We start from the raw sequence: 27,897 nt of genomic DNA on the forward strand, positions 1-27,897 counted from the left end.
TGGCATTATTAAGAAGCTTAGTAGCCACTTCTTTCTGCAGGCTGAGCTAACAGCAGGAGTTGCTGCTACAGAACTGAACTACCGAGCAGTGTTGGTAAACAAAACATCTGGGATTCTTGTTTAAAAAACAGAAAAAAAACATTTTTTTTCTTCCACAATTCTTTGACTTGCTCTTTGTTTTATTTGCTATTTAAATATCTTCCAGGGGTGTGTGCTTCCAGGAGTGCAAGATTTTTCCAGGGTAAGAGTATACCCTTGAATTAGGAAGACTTCTCAAGAGAAACAGAATCAATAATATTGATTGATTGATTGGAATTGGCTGAGGTGATTATGAAGGCTAAATCTCACAGTTTGCACCAAGCTGGAGATTCAGGAGGCCTGTTGTGTAGTTCCAGTCTGAGTCCATGTTCAAAGGCATAAGATGACTGATCTTTTAGCTAGAAGACACCAGATACAGAGAGTGAAGTCTCCATTACTCAGTCTTTCTATTAAATTCACTCCTTTAGTGAAATCAATGAGGACCACTCACTTTGGGGAGGAAAATCAGTTTACTGATTTAAAAGTTGATCTCATCAGGAAGCACCCTCACAGGCACACCCAGGATAATTTTAAATCAAATATCTGTGCACCCTGTGGCCTGATCAAGTTGACACATTAACATTAACCATCAAAGAGCTATAGATAGCAAGTACTCTGGAAATTTTAGTAAGATACTTGTGTTGCAGAGAGTGGAAGGCATAACATAATACATTCAGGGCCCACTATATGAATAATAGGATAATACTTAGTAAGCCTCTTCAGGTTTTGGAGTTAGCACATTCTGCACTTTAGATACTGCTGCAACCATATTGCAGGTGATGTGAAAGATAGCTAAATTTGTGTGGGGCTAAGAGCAAGAAAGTATTCCATTGCACATTGAGGCTGTAGCACAGGTGAACCTGCTGTTTGACCAAATGATCAGGCAGACTTCACAGTATTAGAGATGTCTGTGGGTGGGGCTAAAGGAGGCTGCACTGAAGCCTGGGCCAAGCCCCAGATAGGAGAGTTTAGAATAGATCCCTAGGATCCTTGAAAAAACACATTCCTTCTGCAGCAGATAAATATGTATCACTTGGAAAAAAAAAACCGATACTGTTTTGCTAACCCCCTAGCAGAGGACATTAAACGATTGGTCAGAACTGGCTATTATAAGGTAAGTGCTATCAGAATCACCAAATTGGGCTTCTCAGTTATCCATGTGAATGGAAGTAGTTCATCTGTTATTAGTCTTGAATAGGTTAGAGGGTGGGTTTCACATATATGTTGGATACAGTCCTTTGCCAGATATGTGTTTTGTAAATGTGTTTTCCCAGTCTGTGGCTAGCCTTTTCCTCTTGACAGTGTGTTTTACAGAGCAACTTTTAACTTTTTAAAATTATAATTTTAACTACATCAGCTTATTGATGATTTCTTTGTATCTAAGAAATCATCACAGCACCCAAATTTGTCTAGGGTTTTGTCTATGTCATCTTCTAGGAGTTTTGTGTTTTGTACCTAGGTCTATATGATCCATTTTGAGTTACTGTTTTGTAAAGAGCCTGTCCTTTTCAATTTTTATTTTGGCTTATACTTTATTTCTCTTTTATGCTGCTGTAAAGAACTAGGAGACTTATTTTGTTAACATAAATCTATACATATTTGCAACTAGCCTTTGCCTTCCAGTTTTAATCAACCAGGTAATTAGAGGAGCCCCCTAAGTTGCTTAAAGATACCACTTAGAGTGAAAGTTTGCTTACTGAACAATTAACAAACCACAGATTGTTAATGTAGTTTCCAATGTGCCAAACACTTATTAATGATAATGATGGATTTATATTTTTAAAGCTTTTCTTTTAAATTTATAGTACACTCTACACATCTCAGTTTTTTTTTTTTTTTTTTTTTGCCCCTGGTAGACTAAGCCCAAGAATAAAAATTTGTGTGCATTTGGTGGAAGGAATGAGATTTTTCTCCCTGTGGTGTGGATGAAATAAATCATGTCTACAATGCTTTGTGGAGTTCATGGTTGATGCTAGATGACTCTTGGTCTGTGTTCAGTACGTGTAGATGCTCAAAAAAAAAAAAAAAGGAAAAAGGCAATAAAATAAAAAATAATCACAATAATAAAATACAGAAACAAGAAAAATTGGCAACACATTTTTAATAAAAAAATAATTTGATACTAAGCTAAGGAATGAAACAATGCTGTGCACAGAGTGATGGTTAATTCAATGCATTAATTTGTTGGGTTACGAGATTGCCAGATTTGTTCAAACATTATTTTGGGGGTTTCTGTGAAAGTATTTTTGGTTAAGATTAGCATTTAAATTTATAGACTGTGTAAAGATTATTGCCCTGCCTAATGTGGGTGGTCTTCATCTAATCAATTGAAGGCCTGATTAGGACAAAAAGTCTCAGCCTTCAACTAGTGGAAAACACTTTTTTTCTGTCTGACTACTTCAAACTGGGATGTTAATTTTTTTTCTACTTTCAGACTCAAACGGAAATATGAATTCTTCTTGGATCTTGAGCCTGCTGTTTTTGGTAACTGTACTATCGCTGGCTTTCCTGGTCGTAGGCTTTCAGGTTCAGGCTATAATCCCACTATCAGCTCTCCTGGGTCTCCAGCTTGCTGACTCACCCTGCAGCTCTTGAACTTTCCAGTCTGCATAATCTCATGAATGCTTCCTTAAAATCAATTCCTCTGTATATATCCTGTTCTGTTTCTCTAGAGAACCCTGGTGAATACACATGGGTTTGTTTGCTAGTCTTTCAACACTAATGGCTATATTTACTTTGAAATGTATGAAATTTGCCAATTGATAATTAAAGAAAGCTCATTACCAGGCAAATACAAAAAAAAATCATTTCCCTTTGAAAGATAATATTTACATTATAGAAACACTGAAAAAGAATCTAGTAAACTAATAAAAACAAAAATGCAAATTACTTGCAGCTAATTGGTTGTGTCTTCAAATACATTCTAAATTATTAATTTACTAAAGAGTAAATATCTCTCTTTAAATATAATGTTACTATGGTTAACATAAAAATTATAATGTTTTATTTTTCTTTAGTGTAATTGTATTAAAAGTTTGTTGAGGGGGAAATAGAAGAAAAGCCAAAAAATTCAAATTTTCTCTGAACTTCTAAACTTTTTTTGAACCATTAACTACTTGTTCAATTCCCAATCTCTGTATGCAGTTAAATAACCAAGTTGAAGGTGTTCATATTAGACTGTAAATTCCAACATATTATCACTTCTGCTTTATTCGCTGTGGCATTTCAAGTACTTTATTTTTTTAAAAAAAACTTTAAGGCATAATATTATTTAGAGAAGATCTAGATTCACAACAAACCTAAGAGGAAGATATGGAGATTTCTCATAACATCCTTTGCCTTTCTCTGTCTTCCCTGTTAAACAATATCCCCCACCAAAACTGATGAAGCTATTAAAACTGATGAAGCTAAATCGCTACATCATTATCACCTGAAGTCCACCATTTATATGAGGGATAACTCTTGGTGCTATATATTTTATGGGTTTGGACAAATTTAAAATAACATTCTATTATCATAGAGTGGTGATGGGCCCTAAATCCTGGGCTTCACCTGTTGATTTTCCCTCTCTCTAATCCCCAGCAACCAGTGACTATTTTTTTTTTACTGTCTCCATAGTTTTCCCAATTTTTAAATAAATTTCTGGCACAGGGATATTAAAAAAGTACTTATCAAGGTAACTGACAGTTTCCAGTTTGATAATTAATGATAAGAACCCATTTTACACCATAACTGGCACAGTTGACCAATCTTTTTCCTTTCTGAAATGCTTCCTTTTTGGTTTAACATTATTTTCTTTCTTGTTTACTGGGTATTTCTTCCCAATGTTCTGGATTCTTGACCTCATTGTAATACTCTGAAGGCCTCCATACTTGGTCCTCCATTTTCCCCTTGGATAATGACTAATCCCATTGTTTGATATACTATCCAGATGTTGAGACTCCAGATTTTTTTCTCTAGATCTTAACTTTATCCTGAGGCCCAGACTTATATTCTTTTCCAGCTTTACTCAAGTATGATTGACAAATGAAAATCGTATGTATTTGAACATCTCCCATTTCCCCCAGCACCAGCCCCTGTTACCACCATTTTGTTCTCCTTTTGTATGATTTTTTCTCCAGATGGCATATTGTAGTGAGGGCACACAGTATTTGTGTTTCTGTACATAGCTTATTTCACTTAGGATAAACTTCTCCAGGTTCATCTATATTGTCATCAATGGCAGGATATCCTTCTCTTTGAAGGATGAATAATATTTTATATCTACATCATGGTATGGTTTAGATAATAGGTGTCCCCAAAAGCACAGGTGTGAGACAATGCAAGAATATTCACAGGTGAAATGATTGGTTTATGAGAGCCTTAACCCAATCAGTGAATTAACTCCTTAACAGGGATTAATGGAGTGTTAACTGTAGGCTGGTAAGGTGTAGCTGGAAGACATGTGTTCCTGGGTTTCAAGTCTTTGGGGTCTATATTTGGTGAGCTGAATTTAGTCTATCAGTGCTTCCTGATCATCATGTGAGATGACTGCCTTCACCACACACTTCTGCCATAATGTTCTGCCTTACCTCAATCCTGGAGGAATGGAGCTGGCTGTCTGTGGACTGAGACCTCTGAATGAGCCCCCAAATAAACGTTTCCTCCTCTAAAATTGCTCTTATCAGGTCTTTTAGTCACAGCAGTGAAAAAGCTGACTAAAACACTTCACCATTTATTTATTGATCCACTGATGTTTACTTAGTTTGATTCCATTTCTTGGCTATTCTGAATGATACTGCAGTGAGCAAGAAAGCACAGCTGTCTCCTCAACACACTGACCTCATTTCCTTTGGATATAACCAGAAGCAGGATTTCTGGATCATGTAATGGTTCAATTTTTAACTTTTTGAGGAGCTTCCATAGGATTTCCCAATAGCCACACCAATTTACATCCCCACCAAAAAGGCTTTCTCTCTTCCATATCATTCCAATGCTTGTTATCTTATGCAATAAGATGAATGAAAGTATTATGTTAAAGAGGCCAGAAGGTGACACATTGTATACTTACATGAGGCAATTTATTTGGTAGCCTTTTTGATTCCATTTATATGGCAAATTGTAGTGATTTCTAGTGGCTTGTGCAGGGGAAGACACTGACTGCAAAAATGGCATGAGGCAACTTTTTGGAGTGATGGAAATATTTTATATCTTAATTGTGGCAGTGGAGTGGTGTTTACAAGATTATATACATTTGACAAAATTCATCACATCACATCCATACAGTGTGTGATAATTTTTTCATGTGTGCAAATTATTCTTCAATAAACTTGAATTAAAATCCTCCTCAGGGGCTGGGATTGTGGCTCAGTGGCAGAATGCTTGCCTAGCACGTGCGAAGCACTGGGTTCAATACACTGTGTGTGTGTATAATATATATTACACATAAATTTTAAAAATTATATATTTTTTAGAATTTTTAAAATATATATAATTTTAAAAAATCCTTTCTCAGATGTCTTCTCATTGCAATTAGATAGATTCAAAATACTTTTTCTTCTATTTGCCCTAACTCTTTGGTGTGCCTGAAAACTTCTTTCTCTAGGTATTTGAATGACTGACTACATTTAGTTCAGAAGTCAATCTGTCAGAATCTTTTCCTCTGAGGAAAGTTTAAAATAGGTTCTTTCCTCTCCTTCAAGTCGAACTCTATCCCATTCGTTGTCTTACACAGTTAGCACTTTTGTGTCTAAAATCGTTCTTCCCTCTCCTTCAAGTCCTACTCTATCCTATTTTCCTGTTTTATGTACTTAACACTACTCAAATGGTCTTACAGGTGCATTTATTTTCATCTCCCTGCCCCCTGTCCTCATTCATCTGCAAAGGACAGTAGGGGAATGGAAACTGTCAATTGGATTCACTGCTGATTCTCCCAAAGGCATATTGTAGGCGCTGAATGAATAAATGAATAGCAGGTGACTGGATGACTGACTAACTGAAATTTAAACCAGAATTGTAAAACACTGGCACTTCTGTTTAATTGAAGCATTATGGTGCTAAGAATGTGGATCGATGATCATAATGGAGTATGTACTTAAAACATACACATCCATCATAGGCATTTGTTAAGGTCTTTCCATGTGAATGGCACTGAGTTATATGTGGAGGTCAATTATTTTGAAGGAAACAGTCTGTCAATCATTTTCACCCAATTTTTCGAACTTTCTTTGAAGAATTTCAGGGAAAAAGTCTCTTAGTTCTAACATCTGTGAGAAGCTTGTGGAGTGTGTGAGAGTAAGTCATATTTTTCCATTTGTTAGGAGTGTTTATAGATTCTTTGATAGATTTAAGAAATTTTGAAAACATGTATTATTTTCTGTAACAAATCACAATCAACATAGTAAAAACATATGTTGCTTTTGTAGGTGTATTTTAAAAAATAATAATATCCCCAACTCTATTTTTAGAAACATGAAGGGTGGCACTGCATTGGATATCTAAAAGTATGAGTAACTGGGCAGAAAACAATCACTTCACTGATGTTTAACCTGGTGACCATTTTGAGAAATGCTTATTAAAATATGTTACAAATGTGTGGTGTATAGTGGTTTGATATGAAGTGTCCTCTAAAAGTTTATGTGTGTGACAATGCAAGGATGTTCAGAGGTGAAATGATTAGATCATGAGAACTATAACCTAATCAGTGGATTAATCCACTGATATGGATTGACTGCATGGTAACAGTAAGCACCCTCTTCTTTTAGAATGCACCCCTTTCTTTCTGATTGCTTTCCTCCTCCATGCCCTTCCACCGTGATGTTCTGCCTTACCTTAGGCCCAGCTGTCTACGGACTGAGACCTCTGAAACTATAAGCCAAAATGCACTTTTCATTCTCTCATTATTCTTGCCAGATCTCTGGTCATAAGAATGGAAAAGCTAACTAAAATTATATACACATATATATAGAATGTGGGGTGTGTTTGTGTATTTATATCTGGTTTAGTTTTTTTTTTTTGAGAGGCTGCGAATCAAACCTAGGTCCTTGCACATGCTAAACATGTGCTTTGCCACTGAGCCACATCTCCATCTCTGAGCTTGTAGATTTTCATATGTAAAGAAATCTGAACCCAGACTACCTATGGGAACATAAGAGCAGTTAATAAGAAACACATACACACACACACAGCAACACAGAACTGTTCTTTATGGTGGCTATGATCTAGAACTTATTCAAGTATTTTATATTATTTTTTTTGTCTTTTTATATTTTATTTTTGAAGAGCTTATCAGACCAAAAAAAAATCAAGGAGGAAAAACCCTCTTCATGGATTCAGCATTGTGCTTCAGGGGCCCAAATGATTCACTGCAGTGACACCTCTCCCTTCTGGACAGTAATAGTGAGGTGGAAGCAGGGGATGCAGATGTGGATGTGACAGCAGTTCACGATGCTGTTTGTCACCTCTGCTTCAGACCCTCTCATTCCCCTTCTTCTCAGAAGTGAATAACATATTCTTAGTATATACTTAGTGACAGTGAAAATCAAACATTCCTGTGAATTATGTTTTATTTAAGTAGCACCAGATCAAGTGAAGTTACAGTAATTCTGCTGCTTCACTTATTAAATGGCATAAGTCCATTAAAATGTTCAAAGTGTCAAGTTTCAATCTTGGGACTGGGGTGTAGCTCAGTGGAAAAAATGTTAGTATAGCATGCCTGAGACCCAGGTTTGATCCCTAGAAGCTAAAAAATAATCCTAATCTTAAATATTTTGCTATAATTTCTATTTTCCTGTTAGCTAGAATGTCTGGAATTTAGCTGTATTTAGTGTTACTAGGAGACCAGTATATGGTTTCATTTAATAAGTAAAATGATTATTTTGTAACTGGTAGACATAATTTTCATTTCTTTCATTGTGAATGATAAAACAGTATGTACTTACTTTGTACTTCCTTTTTCATTTCCTATTTTATTTGTTTTTCAATTCCACATATACTCGATATAATAAATCTAGAGTGCCACTATATACTTTATATTGAACCCTTTCTAAGGGATGTTTTAAAGATCCTGTTGTCTAGTATTCTTTGATATAGAAATTATAGTAAAAGTAATACTTTTGTGACCCACTTCAAACAATTATCTCCTTTTTCCCGAACTCTTTTAAGTACTAAACATTATATTCTTAGCACCCCACAAAATACCTTGGTTTGTTAGGCCACCTCTCTGGAGTAGGTATTGCTTACTTACTTTTGCTTCTTGACTTTGACCAGAGGAGTTCTTTAAACTCTGCGGTTAGGAAGAAAACATAAAGGTTATTTGAACATGACACAGCAGAATGAAAACCATATACAGTATCTTACTCGTTCATCTCAAAGGAGTAACTAGGGCAACAAGAGAATGAGGAACACAAGAAAAATAGGTCTTACTTGCTGTCTATTTGCAACCTGGTGGGTACCAGAGTAGAGGCTTTCAAATAAAATAAAGTAAGTCCCACTGTGAGACACACAATAGCTAGTTTCCTGTTCTCAGGTTCAATAGTTAGAAAATGCCAAAGCTGGTATCTGAGCCAACTCTGCTCAGACTAGTGCACTACAATACCTCCACTTCAGGAGATGTCTGTATGATGTACAATCACATCTTTGTACTAATATTTTGTATCTTTTCTGGTTGGGCTAGGATTTGTGTCTTTGTTTAAATGACTCTGGTCTAGGGTTATGTTCAGTGTGTCTTAAACCATTCTGATCTGTTCTCTATATCAGGGTCTTTATAATTGATTGCAAAAAATCATCAGTCTATTTATTGGTCTACAGTAACAAGAAATCCAGGTTATAAATATGCTGCTGACAGTCTTTTTGAAAGGATGCAGCCCTCCTGAACTTTCTTCCTGTAACCTAAAGGCCTCCAGGTATTTAGCACTCTGGGAGTAATGTAACTGAGGGCTTTCAGGTCCTGAATTTCTGTTTCTGAGCTCTTTGCTTGCTGCCTTCGTGGTCAACATTCTCTTGCTTGAGGGGTTGGGGAGATTTTTTGAAGAAACAGGCACTCCTGAACACTGGGTCAGAGCTGAAAACAAATAGTTGTCATACTTCTTAGGAAGTATCACGGGAAGTATGCAGTTAAATCCCTTGTCTGGGTAATAACAGTTCTGGTTTCTATGCTTGAATCATTTTATGTCCAAGAATCATGTCAATGTTGGTTTTAAAATATGCATGACATCCAAACTGGTTGTCTAAAATTTTTCCATTGAAAGTGTTTTTCTTAAATAAATATTTCAGCATTTCCCCTCACATAGACAACAAAAAATGAGAAACTGAAGCTTATGATGAAAATAAACATTTAGACATCATCTGAAAAATCAAGATTAAATTCAAACCGATACAGTGAATAATACTTTGCTTTTTTGACAGATCTCCAAAAATTCATTTTTGACACATTCTGTCCGTATATTCCAATTTACTAATTATAACTCAATTTAAAAATGTTTTAAAGACTGCCTGCTATCTGCTTTGTCCATGAGAGTATTCCCTAACCCTCTAACCCTAACACCCAACCCTAACCCTAACCCTAAACCCTAACCCCAACCCCTAACCCTAAACCCTAAAACCTAACCCCAACCCTAACCCTAAATCCTAAACCCTAACCCTAACCCCTAAACTCTAACCCCTAAACCCTATCCCCTAAACCCTAACCCCGACCTCTGACCCCTGACCCTAACCCCTAACCCTAACCCTAACAATAACCCTAACCCTAAAACCCTAACCATATAATCCTAACCCAAAAACCCTAACCCTAACCCTAAAACCCTAACCCCAAAACCCTAACCCTAACCCAAAAACCCTAACCCAAAACCCTAACCCTAACCCTAAAACCCTAACCCCAAAACTCTAACCCTAAAACCCTCACCCTCACTCGAACCCTCACCCCTAACCCCTACACCCTCAATCTAAACCCTAAAGCTAAACCTAACCCTAACCCCAAACCCTCACCCTCACCCTAAACCCTAACCCCAACCCCATCCCTAACCAGCCCTAAGCCTTAGCCCTTGCCCCAGCCCCTAACCCCTAGCCCTAGCCCCAACCCCAACCCTAACCCATAACCTTAGCCCTAGCCCCAGCCCCTAACCCATAACCCCTAACCCTAACCCCAACCCCAACCCTACCCCTACCCCTAACCCTAAACCCTAACAACCCTAACCCTAAACCTTAAACCCTAACCCTAACAACCCTAACACTAACACTAACCTGAAACCCTAACCCCAACCCCAAACCCAAACCCCAACCCCAAACCCAAACCCCAACCCCAAACCCAAACCCATAACCCCCAACCCAACCCCAACCCCTAAACCCTAACCCTAAAACCTAATCCCACCCCTCACCCTCACCCTCAACTTAACCCTAACCAACCCTAACCCTAACACTAAACCCTAAACCTAACTCTAAACCTAACCCTAACCCTAAAAACCCTAACCCTAAACCCCTAACCCAACCCCAACCCTAACCCCGAACCCTAACACTAACCCTAAATACGACCCCTGACCCTAACGCCTAACACTAACCCTAAAAATAACCCTAACCCTAAAACCCTAACCCTAACCCTAAAACCCTCACCCTCATTCCTCAACCCAAAACCCTAACCCCTACACCTTCACCCTAAACCCTAAACCTAACCCTAACCCCAAACCCTCACCCCTCACTCCTCACCCTAAACCCTAAACCCAACCCCAACCCTAAGCCCTAGCCCTAGCCACAGCCCCTAACCCCTAGCCCTAACCTCAACCCCAACCCTAACCCCTAACCCTAACTCTAACCCTCTAACCCTAACACCCTAACCCTAACCTTAACCCTAACCCTAACCCCAACCCTACACCTACCCCTACCCCTAAACCCTAACAACCCTAACCCTAACAACTCTAACCCTAACCCTAACAACCCTAAACCCTAACCCCACCCCTCACCCTAACCCTAACCAACCCTAACCCTAAACCCTAACCCCCTAACCCTAACCCTAACCCCCAACCCTAACCCTAACCCCCAACCCTAACCCTAACCACCCTAACCCTAACCCTAACCACCCTAACCCTAACCGCCCTAACCCTAACCTTAACCCTAAACCCTCACCCCCACCCTCACCCTAACCCCTAAACCCAACCCCTAACCCTCTAACCCTAACCAACCCTAAACCCTAACCCTAACCCTAACACCCTAACCCCCACCCCCTAACCCTTAACCCTAACAATTTTCTCCATTAAATTTCCTCCTGATCAATAAAGATAATTAGAAATGCAATCTCGCATAGGCTTAAGACAAAAATAAAACCAATACAATTTTATGAAAAGTCTACTTACCTCTACATAACTCTTCACAACAGGGTCCCAAACTCCAGGAGTTTTAATCAATCCACAAATATTTACAGATGTCTTTCAGCTGTCACTGAGCATACTTTGAGTTGCTGAACTGTATGCATAATCATTTTCATCTGCCCGAAGATAAAATATATTTTAAAGTCATTTGGTGAAGGCCCAGAGTTCAATACCCAGCATCACAAAAAAACAAAAAAGAGAGAGAAAAGTCGTTTAGTATTGAGAACTTCTGTTAAGACAATAGTAAACTGAGCTATTGTTAAAAGAATAATACATCATGCTCAAGTGGGATCTACTCTAGGAATGCAAGGTTGGCTTAACAACTGAAAATCTATTAATGTAAATAAAGATCTACTGATCTAAACCAAATCAGCAGACCAAAGAACAAAAACTACATGATCATCTTGTGACCATGGACAATCTAGGAACTTTCCACAATCTGATTAAACAGTATCTATGAAAATCCCACAGTAAACATGAAATTTAATAGTGATAGATTGGATGCTTTTTTTCCCTAAAATCAAGAACAAGATAAGAATGTCCCCTCTCACTATTTCTATTCATTATACTGGAGGTTTTAGCTAGGGCTTTCAGCAAATTATAGAAAAGACGTCTAGACTGAAAAGGAAAACTATATTTTCTGTCTAGAAAATTCTAAAATTCCATTAAAATTTATTAGAATTAATAAATGAATTCATCAATGTTGCCAGGTACAAGATAAATACAAAAAAATGAATTTACAATGAAGAAGCAAACAATGAAATTAGGAAAACAATGCCATTTGTAAAAGCATCAAAAACTAAAAATAAAAGATGTAAGTTTTACGAAAGAGATGAAAAGTTCCATCTGAAAAGTAATATTGTTGAAACAAATTTCAAAAGACCCAAATAAATATAAAGACACCTCAGATACACAGGTTGGAAGACCACTATTGTTAGGCTAGTCTACAGAGTCCTATAATTCCTATCAAAACCACAGGTAATCTTTTTGTATAAATGGACAAGCTAACTATAATTTATATGAAAATCCCAGGGACTGAGAATAGAATAAAAAATTTTTTAAAAGAACAAAGTTGGAAGATTTATTTATTACAAAGCTACAGTAAGCAAGACAGTATGATATAGGTGTAAGGAGGAAAATACATAGATCAATGACAGAAAATTGAGTGTAGAGAAACAACACCTTCATGTTTATGGTATCTGATTTTCAAGAAGGGTACCAAGACAATTCAGTAAGAAAATACTTGTTTTCAACAACTATGCTGGCACAACTGGACATTCACATGCATAATAATTTAGTTAGATTGTTTCCTAACTCATATCACACACAAGAGTTAACTCAAAATAGATTAAAGACCTAAATGCTAGAGTTAAAATTATAAAACTCTTGTAAGTGAAAATCTTTGTGTCTTTGAAGTGGGCAATGGTTTCTTGGATATGCCATCAAAACCATAAGCAACAAAAGCAAAAGCACATAATTGGACTTCATCAAAATAAAAAAAAATTGTGTGTTTCAAAGGACATCAGCAAGCAAGTAAAAAGGCAAACTACAGAATAGGAGAAAATATCTCCTATTAAGAGACTTCTGTCTAGAACATATAAAGAACTCATGACCCAATAACTAAAAATTAATGGTTTAATCAAAGTGTATGCAAAGATAAAAATTATTCCAAAGGCATACAAATGGCTCACAGGCACATAAAAAGAGCTCAACATAATTAGTCCCTATAGAAATGCAAATTAAAATCACAGATACCATGGACTTTAGTACCCTTCCATTGATAATGGTGGTAATTTAAAATAGTGCAGCTATTTTGGAAAACAATCTAGTGCTCCTTCCAAAGGTTAAACATAGTTATATAATCCAGAAATCTCAGTCTTAGGAACATATTCAAGAAAAATAAAACTGTACATAAATATTCACAGCAATATTATTCAAAAAGTAGAAACCACCCAAATGTCTATCAATTGATAAATGTGGAATGATTAAATGTGGTATCTCTATACAATGGCATGTTATTCAACAACAAAAAGGAATGAAATACAGTTACTTGCAACCTTAAAATCATTATGCTAAGTGAGCACATATTGAACAAATGGTTCCACTTGCATGAGATTCCCAGAATAAATAAATCTCTAAAGATAGAAAGTAGATTAGTGGTTTCCTAGAAGCTTACGAAGAAATGGAGAGTTCAGGGTTTCTTTCTGAGGTGATGAAAATGTTCCAAATTTAATTGTGGTAAAGATTACTGGGCAACTCTATAAATATATTAAAAACTATATGCTTTAAGTGGGTATGTTTATGTGGCATATAAACTATATTCTCAATTTTCAATAAAGCTATTATTTTTTTTAAATATGATACCACTATACCCAATAAACTAACAGATATAAAAAAATTCTGAAATTAACAAATGTTAAGGAACATATTGACAAAAGAAAACCCTAATCAGATTACCAGTGGAATATAAATTGGCACTACTTTGGAAAGAGTTTAGCATATTATATATTGCCATGGTTTTTGTTGCCCAAAGACACACTATGATTACTGGCTTGGGCCTCAGTGTGGTACTATGGGAGATGAAAACAGTGGGGGATGGAGCTTTGTGGGAGGTCCTCAGGTCCTCAGGCTAATTCTCATGTAGCCTCCTGTGTTCTCACAAGAGGATTGTTAGAACAGAAACAGCCTGGCTCCACCCTCCTTTTCCGTGGCACTCATATTCAAGATGTGACCACTTGCTTCTACCTACTGTAGAGCCACCCAATCTTGGACACTGAATCTCCAAAACTATGAACTTAAATAAACCTTTTCTCTTTGTAAAGTTAGCTTCCTAAGGTATTTCATACAGTGACAAAGATGCATATACTTTATGACAATTCTACTCCTAGCAATGCATGCTTATGAAGGGTTAATTTCAAAGCAGCATTAAATTATAATACACTAAAGGCCATCAATAACAGAAAGAATAATTAGTGCGATAACATACATTTTTTAGCAGTAAAAATAAACTAGAGTTATATTCAACAATACAATTGTCTTAAACCAATGTTGAATAAAATATGCAAGGCCCCAAAAATAAACACAGTAAAAAAAAATTATATATAGCCAAGAAATTCATATATAAGCAAAACCAACTTTGTTTACCATTTAAAGAAAAGCAAGAGAATGAAAACCCTAAAAGACCTTACAATGATTTTCGTGATACAGAATGGGATGAAGTATGATCAGGAAAGCATACATAGAAAACTTTTACATTAAGGTGACAGCAATGCTGTGTTCCTTAATCTGGATAGTAGTTAGAGGAATGCAACTTTAAATTTATGCATTACAGCACTCATTTATTTCATATGTTTTTCTTGTCTACATTATATTCCATAACATTAAGGTTTAAACAGCAACAACTAGTAGAAGCACAACATAATACCACAATAAAAACAGGTGTTGATATTCTTTTCTAAGTGAACCAATATGGACTCCATATTGCTCCATACAGTATCTCACCTTCATCTCTCATAGCCAGAGAACAAAATGTCAGTTGCATAAAAGTACTGAATCTAGTCATGAGAGTGACAGTCTAAATGTCATATTACAATTGCTTTAGTCAAATATTTGCTCAAGATTTTTCTAACCATGTGTAATAAAAAAAAGTAAATAATGATTGTAAAACTCACCTAATAAATTAATATCAATAAGCCTTTTTAAAAGGAAAATTTATACCAGAAATGACAGCAAGGTTAAAATAGAGGAAAAAAGAAAATTATATCAGAAATGATAGCAAAGTTAAAAGAAATAGAAGACAAACACGTGACATCAAAAGATGGCTTAATCTAAATAAGAAGATACAGCATAAAATATACCTGAAAAAACTTAGAACAATTAAAAAGCAAGAGATGAAAAGCCAAATGACATAGGCTGAACAGGCAGCTGATATAGAAGGTTTAAAGTATTATGAATCAGGTGCCAGGGCAGGTTTCGAAGAATCTTAAAGGACAGAGGGTATGATAGATGAAGAAACTGCAAAAATGTCACAAGATTAACATTAGGGCCTTTGAGAAGAATCTTGGGAGACAAGAAGAGGTAACACAAGAAGGAGGATGGGAACCAAGATTGGTGAAATCTACATGCCTAGGGACAAAAAAAATATTACTTACTACATAAGGATAATAAGGAAATAGTGTTTATCACCTATAAGGTGATAAATACCAGGGCTAAAATTGGGATGAAGGATGTGAAAAAAAAATACTTAATTCTAGAGAAGCTATGGAGGAAAACTACACAAGGGAAAGAAAAGTGCAGAGAATCATGTAGCTTCAAAGAATGTATACCTGGGAGTAGGAGAGGATGATATCACCGAAGAAGGTTAAGAGAAGGGGAACTCAGCCTGAGAACTGAGTGCTCAATTTTTGGTATGGCCAGTAAATCAAAAAAATTGCATTTTAACCTTTGTACAGAAATTACTTTTTATCTTGCCGTATTCTTTAAACGTTATTCTGGGGAACAATGATATGGAACACACTAAACTCTACTCTAAACACACAAGAAGAAGAGTTTATTACATGCAATAATGGCTGCTAAAGAAAATTTATAACCTTTCTCATAAATTCAAAGACTCTCCTAGATCAAACTCCAACCAGCTCCTCTAAGCCTAGTCCCTCTTTGGACTATGCCCCAATCCTGGCCTACCTATAAAGACTTTAAGAAACACTATTTCTTCTTTTTTTAAAAAAATATTTTTTAGTTATAGATGGATGCAATATCTTTATTTCATTTTATTTATTTTTATGTGGTGCTGAGGATTGAACCCAGTGTCTCACATGTGTGAGGCAAGTGCTCTGCCACTGAGCCACAACCCCAGCCCCAAGAAACACTAAGATAATTTCTAATGCGAGGCTATATCCCTAGGATAACCTTAGGGCTCCTTAAAGGGTATACTCAAGGCTGCCTAAAGAATTTAGTTTGTTCTAGCCAACACTTCTAAAGATAGGGCTCCTGACTCTCTGTGGGAGAGTATATGCCTCACTTGCATAAACCCAGTTAGTAAATCCAGATGGGTTTCACATGGACTGCCCTTCTTTAGAATTTTTCACTTTTCTTACTCTACTCAAGGCACTGTCATCCCCCCAACTTTTCTATTTAAGACACTGAATCGCCTCTATACAAACTGCAATTGAGCTTAGCTCCTAACCTACTGAATGTGTTTTCACCACTGAGGTCCAGCTGTTTACCTGTGACCAAAATTTTAAAAATCATTAAAATGGTCATGAATTTAGCAATAAATCATCTCATTTATGACCTAGAAGTTTTATGATATATCAGAATTATCATAAAGGATGATCAAGAATTTATCTGAATGAAGTCAGTAGATAGATTACTAGATTACTCCTTAAGATCCCTTCTGCTCTTCAGTCTTTTCACCATAAGAAAATAATTTATTCATATTCACTCACCAAGCTTTGACAATTCAGCTTTCTTTTTGGACCATGTATAATACTGCAAAAGCCCTTTGTAGGCCTGAACAAGGTTGATTAATATTTCCTGGAAAGACGATTTTTCACCATATCTCCATGTCTCTGCCTGACTTAGATTTCTGTTTGCATCCTCAAGCATTCCATGATGCATAAGGTACAATGCATGTTGTAAGGAGATCTGCACCAGTAATAAGAAAAAGCCCACTGTCACTGAAGTCATTAAGATAACCATTACTCAAAAAACACAGTAAATATATGATGGACAAAGTCCTTGATTGGATATGAAAGATAAGACACTGTCCCTGTCATCAACAATTTCAACCTAACAAAGAAGACAGACAGATGAAATGACACTATGTAAATGAAAGCTATGTAAACTTACAAACAGAAGACAGTACAATAGTGAAAAAACAACAATAAAAAACAGGGGTTTTGAAGACAGTGACCTGGCTCATATGCCAATTAAATGCTAAATAAATCTGAATAACTAATTCGTCCTTTTGTCTGACCTGTTTTATGAGGCAATTCTTAATCCTTCAGAAGGGTGTTGTTAGGATTAAATGAGATTTAATATTAATTTAAAAAATTAAATGAGATTTAACTTTTGCATACTACTACTTCCTAGTTTGGGCTACAGTAGACAACCAATAATATAACTATTTTAAATATATTAAATCAGCTCAAAAGAAAACACCTTAACAGGGAGTGTTGGAGAATGATGTCAATTCCAATGGAATGGAAAGTGCATGCTTCCACTTATCTAAAACATCTAGAATGGGCATATTCATAAAAACAGAAAAGATATTAGAGACTGTCAGTAGCATGGGGAGGAGGAGAAAATGGGAAACTATTGCTTAATAAATATAAAAATTCTATTTGGAGTGATGGAAATGTTTTAGAAATAGTGGTGATAGTTTATAACATGGTGAATATAGTTAATACCACAGAACTGTATACTTAAAATGGTTAAGATAGCATGGTCCATTATATACAACCACAATTTAAAATTCCAGAAAACAGGAAAAGTAAAAACAAAATTTAAAACTAGCTACAAAGTAAATATTTTAGGCTTTGCATGGCACATGACTTCTTCATAATTACTCATTTTCATTAAAAAACAGCTATTGACAATATGGAAATGAATGTGTGTGGCTGTATTCCAGTAAAACCTTATGGCCTTGAAAAATAATTAAAAGCAAATTATAAAATTTTATTGAAAAGTGTTCTGTTAGTTAAAGAGAGAGAGAAAGAGAGAGAGAGAGAGATAATCTTGGAAATGTCTCAGCCCTTTTGGTAATACTTTTAATAAAACATTAACTTGGAGACAAGGTTCAATGCAAATAGGAATTAAAATGTTTTTACACATTCAAATTCCCCACTTGTTTCGCTTTTTCCAAAAATACCAACTCAGCACAAATAACTTGGGCAAACAGTAGAAGCACAACTTCAACATCTGATGGACTGGTTTTGGCAACCAGAGATAAACAAAGAGGAGGTATTTCCCATCAGACAACATGGAAGGTGATCAGAAACTAAGGAATGGCTGGCACAACACTGCTTTTTTTCTTATTTATCCCAGTATCTTACCCTTTCTTCATTATTATTTACTTTACACTGATACAAACAATTCAGAAAACAATATGAACACTGGAAATATAAGTTCACAAAGTCTATATTCTTACCTTTACATAATTCAGGACACCAATATTTTTCATCCAGTCAGCAAAGGTATTGAAAGTCTCCACATTGCTTTTGGGATGATAAAAGAGAATTTCACTTCCAAGCCTCCAAATAACCTGTCAAAGCAGAAATTATTACCCAATGTAAAGTCCAACCCTGCTTTTATTCTATTTTTCCTGTAAGTTTTGTTTTTCTGGTTACATATAAAAACAACCTAAAATTCCTTTCCCTAGATATCATAATTGTCTATGTTATCATACTTTACCCAGTAAAAATAACATTAGATCTCACATAACAAAATCTTTTCAATACTAGTTTTTAAATTCTAGGTAAGTATAACAGTGCCATTATTAGATTAGCAGTCTAAAAGAGGAAGAGGCAGTTAAGATATTATTAAGTATAAAACTTAATTAGTATAGGAAGAATAAGTCAGAAACTAGGTTTTGGTAATATTGGCTTCTTAACTGGTCTCAACCTCATCTTTATTCTCAGCAAAATGAGTGCAACAGACTAGTTTCTTAAGATCTTATCAATATTGAGTATATTTATTCCAATATTTACAACACAAATTTAAGAACTGTCATCAAATATAAACAAATTTTAATAAAAAATATTTCTCTTCAGATCACCAATCCTGGTGAAAGAACTTGGGAGTTCTTTTTTCATGGAAGCAAATGTCTATTTCTCTTACCCCCATTTAAAGTACTTCAACCATACCAACTTTAAAGTGAACTTCAAAGTCAATTGTTTCTAGAAGGCACACATTGGTTGTTTGGTACAATAACTTCATATTTCCAATTAAAAAAAACAACACAAGGGCTGGGGATGTGGCTCAAGCGGTAGCGCGCTCGCCTGGCATGCGTGCGGCCCGGGTTCGATCCTCAGCACCATATACCAACAAAGATGTTGTGTCTGCCAAGAACTAAAAAATAAATATTAAAAAAATTCTCTCTCTCTCTCTCTCCCTCTCCTCTCTCTTAAAAAAAAATAAAAATAAATAAAAAAAACAACACAACAGGGCTGGGGCTACAGCTCAGTGGTAGAGCGCTTGCCTTCCATGCATGATGCACAGGGTTCAATCTTCAGCACCACATAAAAAATAAACAAATAAAGGCATTCTGTCCATCTGCAACTACAAAAAAAAAAAATCACGACTTTATTGTAGAATATCAAAAGTAGCATTGAGGAGCTTAAAGAAACTTGTAGAGGGCTGGGGAGTAGCACAGTGGTAAAAGCATGCCTAGCAAGGCAGGTACTAGGTTTCATCCCCAGCACCACCAAAACAAAAACTTAAAGATTATCCATTATCTATAGTTATCTACAGTTGTTCTTAAACCCAGTCATAAGAATTACCTGGGGCACCTATTAAAAATAAATATTATAAGCCACCATGCCCGTAATCCCAGCAGCTTGGGATGCTGAGGAAGGAGATCATGAGTTCAAAGCCAGCCTCAGCCATTCGGCAAGGCCCTAAGCAACTTAGTGAGACCTTGTCTCAAAATAAAACATAAAAATGGCTAAGCCAGTGGTTAAAAGCCCCAGGAGTACAGTACCAAAAATAAATATACATACGTACATATGTATATATATGTGTATGTGTGTATGTGTGTGTGTGTGTGTGTGTGTGTGTGTGTGTGTGTGTGTAGAGAGAGAGAGAGCACGCGCGCGCGCATGCAATAGATAGACAGGGTTTCACTAAGTTGCTGAGGTTGGTCTTGAACTTGCAATCCTCCTGTCTCAGCCTCGAGCTGCTTGGGATTTCAGCTGTACTCCACAGTGACTGATGGAATCTGTATTTTTCAATACATGCCCTAGGTAGTTCAAAAGGATTCAAACAAGTATCTGGAAGCCACTCATTTAATTTCTTCATTTTATAAATCAAAATCTGGACAAAAGAGAGGTATATAATGTCTCTCTGTAATGTAAATCATTACTAATGATTTACAGATATATGTAACTTTAGTCCCTAAATTAAAATTTGTCAATAATTATATTTTCTTTTTACACACATACACACACACACACACACACACACCAAGTAGCATGTATGTACTATTTGGTATTTTTGGTTTTGGCTCCATTAGATTGATGCACTGGTTACTATATTAGTAAAAGCACCTGAAATAGTCAAGTAAAGTTATTTGTGGAGAAACTGCTTTTTACTCAACAAATTTAGCAGTATATGCCAGGCACCGTTTCAGGCACTGTTTTACCCCTTCCCTCAGAAATGTAGATTTGATATGGAGAGACACACAAGACACAAGAAAAATAATTATATTGACAAATATTACTGGAAAAGCGTGAAAAGGACATGGAGTTCAAGAGTGCCAGTACAAAGTAGGAATAAGAAAGCAAGAAATGCAGTTGTAATTTTAAATAATCAAGGTAGACCTCACAGAAGTCACAGAAAAGTGGTCATACAGAAGGGCAGACATGATGATAGCTGAAGAAAGATCTTTCCAAGTAAAATAAATAAATAAATAAGGTAAAGATTGAGGCAGAATATGCCTGGCTTATTCTAATAAGAGCAAGGCTAGTAAGACTGGAAAAGAAAATACAGGTGAGCAAGTAACAGGAAATGAGATTAAGAAAAGAAAAGGTCAAATGGGAATGGGTGAGCACATCACACAGGAACCCTGATTACAGTGTTTTCAGCAGAGGAGTGAATGAGGTCTTAAAGTTTTAAAAGGTTCACTCTACATCATTAGACATTAGGAAAACAAAAATCATTTTAAAACCACGATAAGATATCACTTTAAAACCACCAGGATGACTAAAATCAAAGAGAGACAACAAGGCACAGGTGTAGAGAAGCTGGAACTTTCAAATATTACTGATGGAAATATAAAATGGTGGAGTCACTTTTGAAAATAGTCTGGTAGTTTCTTGAGAAGTTAAATACAATTACCACATGATCTAAATTTCTACTCTAGGAATATACCCAAGAAAAGTCAAAACAAACATCCACATACAAACACTTGTGCATGAATATTTATAGAAGCATTATTCACAATAACCAAAAAGTATAATCAACCCAAATGTCTAACAAACTGATGAATGGATATATAAAATGTGGTATGTCCATATAAAATATTTGCCAATAAAAAGGAAAAAGCACGAATACTTTTACTACAACATAAATGAACCTTGAAAACATTTTACAGAGTAAAAGAAATCATTCACAAATGACCATTACATTATAAGATTCCATTTATATAAAATGTCCACCATAGAAAATAGTAGATTAGTAGCTTCCAGGGGCTATGAGTCAGTAGAGAAGCAATGAGGAAAGACTGCAAATAGGTACAGGTTTTCTTTTTGTAGAAGATGAAACTATCCTAAATTTAAATTGTGGCTTATGTTTGCACAACTCTGTGAAAATATTTAAAATATTAAATTGTACAAGTCAGTGAATTGTATGGTGTGCTAATGTCTCCATAAAGCTATTTTAAAAAAAGACAAAAAGAACACTCTGGTTGGAGGAAAAAACTTTCAAGTTTTGTTGAACAAGAGTACAAAACAGGTGCACAACCTGTGGAGTAAGTGGGAATTAAAATGATTTCTAGTAAAAAAAAAAAAAAAAGAATTAACACCTTTGTAGATGAAAGGTGTTGAGGGTTCCAGCTTCTCTACACCCTTGCCTTATTGTCTCTTTTTGATTTTAGTCATCCTGGTGGTTTTAACGTGATATCTTATTGTGGTTTTAAAATTTTTGTTTTCCTAATGTCTAATGATGTAGAGTGAACCTTTTAAAACCTTAAGTCCTCATTCACTCCTCTGCTAAAAAACACTGTAATCAGGGTTCCTGTGTGATGTGCTCACCCATTCCTATTTGATCTTTTCTTAACCTCATCTACAAAGGTGTTAATTTTACCCTATACAGAGGGTAAAATAATACAAGGTAAGAAGGAATTATTATTGGAATGAATGAAAACTGGGAAATTTGAGAATGCACAACTCAAGACTATTTTTAGTCTTGATATAATTTCTACATCCAACATTACTTTTAGCAGCTTTTAGTAAATTCAGTTTGAAATCCCCCTAAAGCTTTGTGAATGGAGCTAGAGGCAAAATCTTTCAGGAATCTGCTGTTTCTTTCAGCAGACTCACACTTTGTTTACCTCTGGTGCAGCATGCTTTGTGTAGGTGTCTGAATCTTTCAAGGTCTGCAAATAGCTGTACATATACTCTGCAGCTTGCTGCCACTCGTGCTTCAGAAGGGCTTCTTGGATAAAATTTAAACAAGCACTTGTCTGAGCAAAATCTTTCTTCTTTTTCCCTCCAGTCACTGTAAAGATGAAGGATAAGGGTCACCCAGTGACTCCAATTCAACTATTACAAAAATTTAAGTTCTGATAAATAGAACAGTAGGTATTACTTAACTCAGTCCATCCCCAAGTATCAAAGTCAACTTCATTTGAAACAAACTCTTACACACATACTGTTTTTTAGCAAATTTCTAAAAATCTAAATTACATTCTTGGGCTACTACAATCACCAGATCCTTCAAATCTCATTCAATCATCCTTTCATCTTGGCATTAAGCAATTTTTTGAACAAAAGAGTAGAAAACAAGTACACAGCCCATGGAGGAAATGAGGAGAATCTCTCAATAAGATCCCCCAAAGCACAAGCCCTGGTAATTAGAATAGGTAAAAATCACCAGTCACCCTATGCAAGCACAGTCTTTATTATTCACCAATATTCTGAAAATTCCAAATAAACTTGTTTATTTTTACAGTACTAGGGATTGAACCAGGAGTATTCTACCACTGCTGAGCAGTTATAGTCTTTCCCTCTCTTTCTTTCTTTTTGTTAGACAGGTCTTGCTAATTTACTTGCCTAGGCTGAATCTCAAACTTGCCCTCCTCTTGCCTCAGCTCCTAACTATCTGAGAATACAGGCATGTGCCACCTCACCTAGCTGGGCTTTTATATTTTAAGTACCAATTTCTCAGTAACACAATGATATTAAATGCACACGAAATTAAAACAGCTATAGACATTAGCATTTGTATCCCTTAAGTATTAGCAATTCCTTTAAAGATATATGGACTTAGTTAACAACCTCATTATATAAGTGACTGGTTACTATGCTTTCCTTCCTATACAACTACCAGACCCCTCTAGGCTAGCAGTCTTCTAGCTGGGTACCCTTAGCCCTGCAAATACAATAGACCAATAGGTCCTCTTAAAGCAAAGATCCTCTTAAAGCAATCAATTTGCAGATTCTACCTCCTTGTATATTGTTTCCTGAAATTAATCTCCTAGAGTGCTATGCCCATAATCAAGGTCTCACAATCAAAATCATTACATAGTACCTGAAGGTATTTTCAACACATGATGAAAACTGAATGATTCTAATATTTACTTTTGCAAGTCAAGTGATTCCCAATTCTTTTATCAAAACTGTAGAATGTTCTAATAATTTTAAATAGAACATGTAATTTTTTGTGAGTAACTCATGAGTCGAAGATCTGATACTTGCTTAACTAAACTCCATTCTACTTCCCTATGTGACTAAAGTTTCTCAGAGTTTACATTCATTAAAATATAGAATTAATGCCAGATGTTTTCTCATTCTAAAGTTAACATTCTTAATGATACATGAAGTAACTGGGCTAAGATTAAAAAATTAAAATTTACTTGAATACTTAAAACACATATCTCAACCCACAAGAAATTTTAAAACTTAAAAAATTTATAGGACGTTAAAATTAAGTGCAAATACAGACATACTTTTACTGCAAAATGTACTACAAAAACAGGAACAATACAAAATTTCCATTTATAAAAAGATTTTTCATTGAATGATTTAAGGTTGGCAATGGAAAGACATTACATCTCTGCTATTTAGATTCTACCAGATCTACTTTTTAAAGTAATTTAATTTAATGTAATTAAAACACCATCATGTGCTGGAAATTTATCTCTTGCAACTGATAAACTTTTTAGAAGACAAATTTTTAAATTTTTAAATTGTGCAAAGTAGGACACAGTTTAAAAAAAAGAAATATGACAGTGGAAAAGGTCAAAGACTATATTGATCTAGGTACATATAAATCACTAATAAGGAACATATAAATCACCTTGGGATCTTGAGCCTGGCTACTGGATGTGGTTCTGAAACTAGCAACATTAGAATCACCTAGAAGCTAATTAGAAATGCAGACTACAATGCCCCATCCAGATCTCCAAATCAGAGACTTCATTTAACAACATCTATACTCAAGCTGTTTAATCAGCAACAATCCCTGGCAACTAGCCCAGAAAACTAACAAAACACACTTTCCTTGAAATATTCTCAGTTCATCTAAAAGAATATTATACTCAGGTTAAGTTCCCTTCATCTCAGTGGTTAGAAGTGAATGCTCTAAAATCAGATACACATGATTCCTAATAGCAATACTTAAGAGTATAAGTTTGAGAAACTCACTTTCTTCATACTAAAATGCCTAGCACATAAATTTACTGAGGATTAACTGAGATCATCAAATAAAAAGACAAAGTAAAATTTTTTTTTTAATGGGAGCTAAACTTTAGGATTCTTCATTGAAATAACTCATACCTATTCCAAACTGAGAATATTAGTTACTTTTTATCTTAATCTAAAAATTTCTGGATTGTACAGAAAAACAGCCACCTTTTTATCTGATTAATATCACTTGACCAGCAAGATTCATTGCAGTGATATGTTGGGTGGCAAACTAAACAAGAAAGACAAATGCCAAAGTGAATTTGGAATTAATCCTAGGATCCAAGGAATCACTGCCAAAGGGGAAAGAAGGCTGGGATAAGAAAGACATTTTGATGCAATAAAGAAAGTGTTGATTCAAACGTATTCCTGGGGCTATACCACCCAACATGGCAATGTACAAATAACTGATTCTTGTATATATCTTTAAGGAATGTATCCTATAGAAAATTTTGTTTGTATTTACATTAGATAAAAATGAGGAAAAATATTATTTTTTTGAAAGCTATGTGCTTCTCAAAAGAAGAGACTATCTTTTTCATGTATAAGTCCCCAATATTTAGACTTATATATTAGATATTAGTGCTCAGAAAGCACTGCTGAAAAAAATGTGGCTGCAACATAATATAGACTGTATATTAATTCAAAAGAAAAGGATTCCAGAACAAAAAGAATATTTCTTATGATTCCCTTTCTGCTTATAGTCAGAACAAGAAAACAACTTACATATTCTTAAAAACTAAACCAGCATGGTTCATTTTGTATACATATTGAATCTACTACTTCCTTGCACTAAAGTTAAAATGCTTCTGTTATTTTACTTACCTACAGTTTCTAAATGCTTCTGAAGCCAAGGAAAATACATTCCTGTACCAGTGAGCACAGATGTTTCCACCTGGTCATCCTCTTAAATGGTCTTTGTCAATTCTTCACTGAAATCACTCATACCTATTACAAACTGAGAATATCAATTACTTTTGGTATATCTTAATCCACAAGTTTCTGAATTGTACAGAAAAACAGCCAATAATAAATATGACTTGAGCAGCAAGATGCATTGCATTGTAGGTTTTTTAAAATTATATATATATTTTAGTTGTAGATGGACACAATACCTTTATTAATTTATTTATTTTTATGTGATGCTAAGGATTGAACCCAGTGCCTCACACATGCTAAGCAAGCACTCTACCCATTTAACAACTCCAACCTGCAACTGGCAGTTCTTTTAAAGTAAAGAATGAATTTGCCAAGGCCTGTAATCTGTTCAGCTCAGTAGGCTAAAGCCAGGTGGATCACAGTTCAGAGCTAACCTCAGCAACTTAGCAGGGCCCTACCAACTCAGTAAGACCCTGTCTCTAAATAAAATACAAAATAAGGCTGGGGGAAGTGGCTCAGTGGTTAAGTGCCCCTGGGTTCAACACCTGGTACCCCCCCACATACCCAAAAAGCATTTAATTATGTCAGAAGCATCCAAAATAAATAATCCATTACTCAACTATTACTATGTTCCAAGCACATAAAGATATTTCCCCTTAATTTTAAAAAATTCAAGCCTAGAGAAAGAAACAATAAAATGCAAATAACAAATACAATACAAATAGTAGTAGCTAATATTTATTGGATCTTTACTACATACCTGGTCTATTATTTAATTTGGGGCTAGGGATGTAACTCAGTGGTAAAGTGCCTGACTAGTGTGCATGAGGCCCTGGGTTCTATCCCTCCCACACAGAATCACACACACTCACACTACATACTAATTGTTTTCTTCCACATTATGTTGAAAAAACTAAGGGAGTGAAATTATGAAACTTGTCCAAGGTCACATACACACACACAAAATGAGGACAAGGAAATTCAGAGAACATAAAACTACTAGGCATGACTAGAACTAGGACAAGAGATAGGTAGGAGGCAATGATATTGCAGGTGGCAAACGAAACTAGAAATACAAATGCAAAAGCGAGTTTGGAATTAATCCTCAAGAGGCTCAGTGTCTCTCTCCCTCATTTCCCACATCGACCCAAGCATTAAAGCTTCTGATCCTACCACCTAGAATTTCTACAATATTTCCTCTTCTCTGAAATTCTACAACACCCTGAAATTGTGTTAATCACTGCATTAGCTTTCTAACTAGTTACCCTGCCTAAAATACTGCTTTTCCACATTACTACCAGAATTAAATCCTTTAAAGTCAATTTCCGGGGTTAAACACCTAAGTTTGAAATAATATGTGACTCTGAATGCGACCCAGCATGTACTTTGAGGAGTTATAACACAAATTCTCTTTTAAAATCCTCAAAAACCAGAATCAGTAACACATGGTTGCCACAGTAACCAAAGCTTCTCCAGCTGGCTCTCATTTCCCAGAACCCAAGGTTTTAGAGCATAAGGGGAAAAAACTCGGAAGGAAAATCCTCAAAAACCAGAATCAGTAACACATGGTTGCCACAGTAACCAAAGCTTCTCCAGCTGGCTCTCATTTCCCAGAACCCAAGGTTTTAGAGCATAAGGGGAAAAAACTCGGAAGGAAAACACGGGTAAATCCAAGCACACCCTTTTTGTCTTCTAAACAAGTAAGCTCGCAATTATACTCGTGGCACTCACCCACCTACCGCCGGAGCTCCGCAGGAATCCGCCTCCACTCCAGAAGAAAGCTCTCACCGGAAATTGTGAGCGTGCGCTTGCTCTGAGCATGCCCCAAAACCTGCCTTGGGAGCATGCGCAAAACCTAGCCCCGCCCCAACTCCTCCTTTGAAGGTTGGAACGAAGTTGCCCGCCCCTTGAGCCGGTACCGGCTAACGGAAGTGAACCAAGAACTGACTATAGGCTGCTGCCTTCCCATTTGTTTGGCCAGA

General features: G+C 35.8%; 1 protein-coding gene across 2 annotated transcripts; it reads right to left on the reverse strand.

Annotated features, from left to right (window-relative positions):
* Positions 1-134: 134 nt before the first annotated feature.
* LOC144372839 (TATA box-binding protein-associated factor RNA polymerase I subunit A-like) lies at positions 135-27,702 on the reverse strand. Of its 2 annotated transcripts, XM_078036084.1 has the most exons (8): positions 27,647-27,702; positions 25,862-25,994; positions 22,684-22,850; positions 18,565-18,678; positions 16,862-17,060; positions 11,400-11,530; positions 8,303-8,341; positions 135-437 (listed from the first exon to the last, which is right to left on the reverse strand). In XM_078036084.1, exons 2-6 carry the CDS (start codon positions 25,899-25,901, stop codon positions 11,475-11,477), a joined length of 576 nt encoding a protein of 191 aa, XP_077892210.1. In that variant the 5' UTR covers positions 25,902-25,994; positions 27,647-27,702; the 3' UTR covers positions 135-437; positions 8,303-8,341; positions 11,400-11,474. The 2 variants fall into 2 exon arrangements, with proteins under 2 accessions (XP_077892210.1, XP_077892209.1); XM_078036083.1 differs by lacking the exon at positions 135-437 and having other exon boundaries at positions 5,480-8,341.
* Positions 27,703-27,897: the final 195 nt, after the last annotated feature.

The sequence above is a fragment of the Ictidomys tridecemlineatus genome, unplaced genomic scaffold (assembly GCF_052094955.1).
Source record: "Ictidomys tridecemlineatus isolate mIctTri1 unplaced genomic scaffold, mIctTri1.hap1 Scaffold_173, whole genome shotgun sequence".
In the NCBI taxonomy this organism is placed as follows: domain Eukaryota; kingdom Metazoa; phylum Chordata; class Mammalia; order Rodentia; family Sciuridae; genus Ictidomys; species Ictidomys tridecemlineatus.